This window comes from Pungitius pungitius, chromosome 8 (assembly GCF_949316345.1).
Source record: "Pungitius pungitius chromosome 8, fPunPun2.1, whole genome shotgun sequence".
Classification (NCBI taxonomy): Eukaryota; Metazoa; Chordata; class Actinopteri; order Perciformes; family Gasterosteidae; genus Pungitius; species Pungitius pungitius.
In genome coordinates, this window is record NC_084907.1 from 9880900 (window position 1) to 9888464 (window position 7565).

General features: G+C 41.6%; 1 protein-coding gene across 1 annotated transcript; it reads left to right on the plus strand.

Moving 5' to 3' along the window:
• Nucleotides 1-1047: 1047 nt before the first annotated feature.
• On the plus strand, nt 1048-6409 carry arfrp1 (ADP-ribosylation factor related protein 1). The gene is made up of 7 exons (XM_037490053.2): nt 1048-1385; nt 2613-2700; nt 3411-3493; nt 3747-3828; nt 3963-4033; nt 4307-4407; nt 4915-6409. Exons 1-7 carry the CDS (start codon nt 1293-1295, stop codon nt 5000-5002), a joined length of 606 nt encoding a protein of 201 aa, XP_037345950.2. The 5' UTR covers nt 1048-1292; the 3' UTR covers nt 5003-6409.
• The last annotated feature ends 1156 nt before the right edge of the window (nt 6410-7565 follow it).

Sequence of the window (7565 nt, forward strand, 5' to 3'; positions counted from 1 at the left end):
GAAGGCAAGGTTGGAGAAGGGGACAGATGACAGAAACCTTAACAAAAGGTGGGACACTGCCAGACTAAAGGGAAAGTTTAACCACTTTGGTGATGAAAGGACGGAGAGTGGGATATGTGACTTGAGCAGAGCAATGGGAATGGGGTCCAGGGTACAAGTACAGGATGTCCTTTTTCTGAGGATTTCCTCAACATGGCTCTCCTGAACCTCAGTGAGGTGTAGAGGAAAAAGCCCACTGGAAGAGAAGGTCAGGGTGTCAGAGGGAAGCAGAGGTGGACAGCTGGACATCAGAGCGCAAATGTTGTTGACCGTGGATCTGAAAAAGTCAATGAGGGGGTTACAATGCTCCTCTGCAGCGTCAGTTGAAGAGGATGTTTGTGGCTTCAGGAGATGAATTATGTTGGAAAAAGGGTCCAGAGTTTTTATTGATTAGGCTGTAAGTACAATAATAACCTGCTAAACTGCCCGTATAAGTAAGCAATAATGCGAGACGGTGTGGCTGCTTTGTATCTTTTTTCCAATATTACTTATTCAGTTTTGGTTACATTCATTTTTTAAAGGTTTTTAAACAACATTCAGAGCATTAATATAGCAGCAAAGAACTATTATGTAATGGGCAAGAGATAGTGGACTAATGTCACCCATAGCAAAGAAAGATTTTATTTTTTAAAGTTTTAATATTTATTTTATAACTTTTTAAAGCTAATACTTATGAATTCAGTTATGCAATTTTAACTCAAATGTTTGATGTCCAGCTCTGGCGTTAATCATTTGGATGAACCCATGTCACTCTCACAACCAACCTCACCTTCTCCAGCCGTAAGGAATCAGACGTAGAGCAGCTACTAGCTGTTGTTAAAGATTTGAATAAAGAAAGACAACAAATTATAGGGTACATTTTTACTTTAAAGCAATGACGCCGATCATTCACGCCCCTTACGACAAACACCGAAGTGCTTGCTGGGAAATGAGGTTTTTATGTGAACGTACTGCCCCTTCATGGTAGTGTCTAACGAGACACCCTATACCTCATTTCCCACAATTCCTTTGGCCGCACTTCCTGGTTTGATAACACGTAGCATCGCTTCTCAAAGACCGCTTCAGAGCAGCAAACTAGTGACAAACGACCACTTTTACGGACTCATTTGATATATTTATTGTTGTTGGTCACTTGCGTTTATTACCGTAGACCATAATGAAACTGTGTGTAGCCCATGTAGGATAAACTATGTTGTCGAGGCTACTATTGACATAACTAGTCAGCGAGTAATTGTTAACAGAATTTCCCCAAGATGTATACTCTATTATCTGGATTATATAAGTACATGTTCCAAAAGGAGGAATACTGTGTTTTGATCCTGGGACTGGACAACGCAGGGAAAACGGTAAATTACTTTATAATTTGAGTCAAGTTAAAGTAATCTCTATCGTCCCCTGCGACAACATTGTGATACAATTGTGTTAACGATACTGTGTGTGTTATGGTGCTTTCATCATTCATATCTTGCTTGTGAGTGAGGAAACTGCGCCCAAGAAAGTCGTCGTTTGAAAAAACGCGAATGCCATCATGCTAGTTGCATTATATCGATCTACTACAATACCGGTGTTATACCCAGTATTGCTGGGATGACGCATTTTTGTAGGCCTACCCGGAAGTCGTCATCGTACTGGTTCCCTGCGCGGAGAGCCAATGGGATGTTCGCATTGCATTGTAGACTATTCGCATGTCATCTGATTGCCACAAGTGTATCATACTTTTAGATTATTGTTGCTAATGTGAAAGGCACGTCTATGATACTGGATGTGTTAATGAGATCGACGTAAAAAATAATTTGTTAAAAGTTAATCAAAACAAACACCACAGTCAGTCTGACCACACCGACAACACTGAAGCTAAGAGTGCACTCATGTTTAGTCTTACTTTCCCACTTTTTGCAATCGCCTTTTCGAAGACACAGAAAACACTCAGAATCATATGACTGTTTATCATTTTGTAGAACAAACTGCAAAATTGCTTAAGTTTGATAAAAACCAAATATCTTATCTTGGGCATCGGTGGCTCGGTGGTCAGCAGGGTCATCCACAGTCACATTAATGAAAAAACATTTCTGTAAATGCGGCAGAGGGATATTTTTTATCTGTAGTCCCAAGAGGCAGATGTTATAAATAAACCTAAAACAAGAGATGCAATTAAAAGGGTTATACAATATTAACGCTTCGTAATGCGCTCAAAATTCATACAGTGGATATATAAAGTCTACACACCCCTGTTGAAAGGCCATTTTTTTGTGATGTGAAAAAAATGCGACCAAGACAAATCATTTCAGTGATATTCTTTTGAATACACAATAAATATAAACATTGGATCAAAATGTTTCTTATGCAATGATTATTACATAATTACATAACCACTAATTATATTGTTTTATGCATCACATTCAATTATGGCTATTGAACTTTACATAGGACAGCTATGGTTCCATTTTTGTTTGTGGTGGTGTTCAAAACAGCTGGAGCCCCGCTCCCTACTGTGTGATATCAACCAATCCCATGTTAGTTATGGAATATAAAAATGTGTTGTGTATTAATGTCATTGCTTTGTCTCTTTACAGACCTTTCTGGAACAAACCAAAACCAAGTTCAGTAAGAACTATAAGGGCATGAATTTATCAAAGATCACAACCACAGTTGGCCTGAACAGTAAGTAAATAACTCTCACTTCTTCAGTTGTGCTTGTCATGAAGAGTAATGTGCTTGCTTCCTCTGAACCAGTACAGGTGGTGCCCTTTATTAGCTGAGTTCACAATAGTTCTGCTGCCCTGCACCTGGTTTAATGCACAATTTCAATTCATGCATGCAACGCGTCAGTGAGAAAACCTTCAAACTAAAAATAAAAAGCTTGAAAGTGGAATGGAAACAGAAGTAAGGAGTAAATGACACGAATAATAAGCGTCTCATCGCTCCACACAGATCCGATGTAACATGTCTAACATTGACACATGAGATGAGTTTTCAACATTGTCTTTCACCGTGTGGTGTTCGACTGGCGTTCTTTTAACGTCAGGGCTGGGCGATGTGTTCAAATGCATTTCCTGCACGCTCCTCTTCTTCAGTGGTGTTTTTTTTATTTATTCTTGATGAACTATCTCCCAAAAACCCACAGCGTTAGTGAGTGGAAATGAGCATTCACTGGCATTTTGCCTTTGATGATTTCACTGCAGTGATTCATCATCGATACTGCGTTGTTGAGTTGCTGCCTTCTGGACAAACTCAATCCAGATGTTTTTGCCTCTACTTCACTCCTGTACTCTGGGACCACCTGATTGTCTTCTAATTCACATTATGTGTGTGATCTGTCCCATTGCTCTAAAGTATAGCAGTTCACATTGATGTCTCGTTCTCCTTCACAGTTGGCACTATCGACGTGGGCAAAGCTCGTCTGATGTTCTGGGATCTGGGGGGTCAGAACGAGCTCCAGTCTCTGTGGGACAAAGTGAGAAATATGCACCATGAGAGCATTACTTTATAACGGATATATGTGTGTGTCCCTTTGTTACCGTGTAACTGTCCGGACCCAGATGCTGCTGATTATTCCCATTTCGTACCAATGAGTAGTTTTTTCAAAATACTTGTGAATCCTTGCAACCTGCAAGAGGTCCTTCCTTGGGCCCTTAGGATACACGTAGCAGAGAAGATATCAGGAAGCTGCTCTGACACCTCCTTGTTCTCTTCACGAGTACCTTTAGTACTACGCCGAGTCCCATGGAGTCATCTACGTGATCGATTCAACGGATGAGGAGCGCCTGTCCGAATCAAAGGAGGCCTTTGGTGAGTAACTGTATTCCAATGGAAACAATGACATCATGGCTGACAGGCCAACACAAACACCAGAGCAGATTACTTGAGTTCAAGTGGACTCTTTATTGTGTGTCCTGTTTGCTAATTGTGACTGTGGTCTGCAGAGAAAATGATCAGCAGCGAGATGTTAGAAGGTGTCCCACTCCTCGTGCTGGCCAACAAACAGGATGTGCCGGTACTGTGTGATCTTTTTACCTCTTCAGTGTATTACACACTCATTTTAAACCTAAACCACCGCAAGAACCTGAATTGAGTCATGTGTCGAGCAGAAAAGCACAACTTCTCAGGGACCACTTGCTGCTTATGCCACTTTTATTTCATCGTAATGTAAACCCTTGTGGCTTTGGACTGTTCGTTGGACAGTACAGGCAAACGGAAGTCATCAGGCCTGAGTCTCTAACCTGTTTTTCTTTAAACTTTGGATATTGTTTCTGCTCTGTTCTCTCAGGATTGTTTGTCCGTGCCGGACATTAAAACAGCCTTCAGTGACTCGGCCCCGAAGATCGGAAAGAGAGATTGTTTGGTCCAGCCTTGTACCGCCCTGACAGGGTAAGAACTGCCCCTGCGCTGAATGGAACGACCTGTCCGTCATAATCCAGGACAACAGCTCGCTTCTGAGGAGCTCTCGTTTCTCAAGTAGAAGCCGGACAAAATGACGGTTTATTGTGCTGCTGCTGGAATGACAGAAAACAATGATGGAACCGACGCACACGTCTAAACGTGGCTGTCCTAAGTCCCACCCCTTTTTGCTCTGAGCTAGCTTTGGACCTAATTATATATATGAAATAGAAGACTTGTTGGTTTGTTAAAAGCATTACACGTTATGTTATATAGCATAGCTAACGTTTAAGGAATGTTACAAAATGACAAAATCCATCAAATCCAACATTGCCACCATATTAACATGGATGTACTTCAAAATAAAAGGCCCGTATGTGTACATTGAAATAGCTCCACTTCTGAACATTTGAGATGCTGCAAGTGGCATGTCAATCAAACCTCTTTCTGCGTCAATATGGAGATTTAGTAGTGAGTGCCGTCTTTATTTTGAAACAGGGATGGGGTGAACGAAGGCATCGAGTGGATGGTGAAGTGTGTGGTCCGGAACATTCACCGCCCCCCCCGACAGAAGGACATCACGTAGGAAGCCGCTCACTTTGGACCGAGGACCTTCCGTGTAAACCCCGGAGTGGGGGCTCTCTCCTGGCTCCTTGGGTTTGCCTGTGACTTTGAACAGTTTGTTCTTCAGTGACTTTAGGGCGTCCTTACAGACATTTTACTTTTCCTGATCACAAAGCATCATTTCAGGTGTGCTTTGACCGGACTGTTTGACGAGTCCCCGACTTCCTCTGTCTCTGGACGGGCTGGGGATGTGTGACTGTCACCAACCTTTTTGGCTTCTCTGTTTGTGCACAGGATCAGACCCACTGAACAATATTTACCTCACATTTCTAAAGTGAAATTTGCATCCTACACACTTTGTGTGAAGCAATATGAACCAACAAGGATACTGTAGATATTGTGCATATTTTTCAAAAGAGGACATGGCCTTTTTTGAATATTTTATTGTAAAACAGTTTTGACACCTCAGGCCTCCTGCTGGGCCAGTTAGAACAGCTAATCATTGACATGCTATCTGTGCTTATTTGACTAGGTAAATAGAAAAATGAAAATTCATGTTAGTTATGGTAACGCCACATGCCAGCTATTGTTCCTCTTGTTGTCCGCTTGGATGAGTCTGAAGTGAAAGTTGGCCAAACAGCAACAGTGCACATAAAAATGTCCGCTGCTCCGACCATCCAGCCACATTGACTTGAATAAGTCTGTTCTACTCCTTTAGTTGTGTTTTATTGTGACTCCAGAAAGGGGGCGCGGCTAGGATATGGTCTGTCAACAGACTGCAGAGCGGCAGACTTCGTATACTCGAGAGATCGGTGGTTCTAAATCCCAGAAATGAGTCGGCGTCTTTGCTCTTCTTGTTGCCTCGCTGTGAAATAAATTGGGAGTTATGTGGGGTTTTTTTATGAGATGCCTGAAATAATGTCTAGTTCACAGAAGCTGAAGACAACTTGCTATCTTGTTCTCCATTATAAAAAACATCAGTTCATCTCCTGTGAGTTTTGAAGCTTTAAAGTGACTCAAAACGGGGGGTTGTTAACAAGTGGTTAAAACTAAATGAGTCTTCAAAGTCACCAGAACACTAGTCCTCTGTCACAGGTTCAAAAATCCCCAAAGTTCTGTTTATTGCTACAGTTGGTCTCGCTGACCTGAACATGTATCCCAGCAGCTCTGTGTGGTTCGTCTGCCCCCGGGACAACATTCACTGGGAGGATCCATGCTGCCGTTGAGTTTATGAACCATCACATCATAGATCGAACTAATCGTGTGAAAAGCAGAGCTAACGCTGTGTTGTCATCATTGTTCACGGTGCTATAACCCGGAATATGTTAAATAAAAAAGGTTACAACTTTCCAATTTGCACACTTCCCCCTCGGACAGAATGTTCACTACTCTTCATACTTTACCTGTTGTCATTTTGTCCCCCCCCCCCCCCAAAAAATAACTTGTTGTGTTGTATACTCTAACTTTTGGGTTGCATTACTGTACTACTTAGTGTAGCTCCTACGCAAGCGTGTTGACTCCTAAAGCTTGAAATCATTTCCAAAGAGCCAACAGATAATAAACTTCTGATTTGAAAGACACATTTTTATGTTTCATTTAACGAGCCTCTTCAACATTGCGCGGAAGTCTGGGACAGGGCCAGAAGAGTGGCAGACCGGGGTGGTGGTACCTCTCTTCAAAAAGGGGGACCAGAGAGTGTGTGTCCATAAATATTTGGACATTGACACATTTTTCATTTTTTTGGCTCTGTACCCCACAACAATGGAGTTGAAATACAACATTCAGCTTTAATTTGCTGGTGTTTACATCCAAATCAATTGTTTACCAGTTACATCCAAATCAGGTGTCCAAATATTTATGGATCTGACTGTATGCTGCTCATGTTCACTGTATGAGATTATAATACTGAGACGTAATAACTAGATACATAAATGCTCGGGATAGCCTACAAACAGTATACAAATATTACGATGTTTATCGGAGGATAAAATATCATCAGTGTGTTTTACGGCTGTTACACATCAGCGGTTTCTATGAGCTATTATTTAGTTATTCATTCTTTAAATATATTTTGCTTAATTGTTTGGGTAATTGGATCACTGATGGGGTAATGCGGTGGGGACCTGGAGGTTACTTAGGGGAATGGCCAGGTGGGACCAGCATGCACCTGGGTGACTAATACGTTTTTACCAGTGAAAGAGTGAAATAGTTAGACAGTGGGAAAGAGAACTCTAAAGGAAAGCAGCTCAGGTTATGGTATGTTTTTGGTCGATTTTTGGTTGAAAATGAATGAGGAACAACAAGGAAAGACCACCTGGACAATACTCTTGGATTTAAGGATTTGTAGGACAAATGGCCACTACAATCTTGATTATCAGATGAGCCCGAACACAACGTGGTTCTGATTGGGAGGGCAGTGACTTCCTGTTGTCTAAATAATATTTATAAAGGTGAAACAGTCAAACAAGAGTTTTCCCACCAGTTATGTGTCCTACATCGAGTCAGATACGTCAATAAGAGTTTAAACATCAGCCTCACACCTCTGCATCTGAAAGTGAGTGTTGTCCCACCACTCATGTACCACT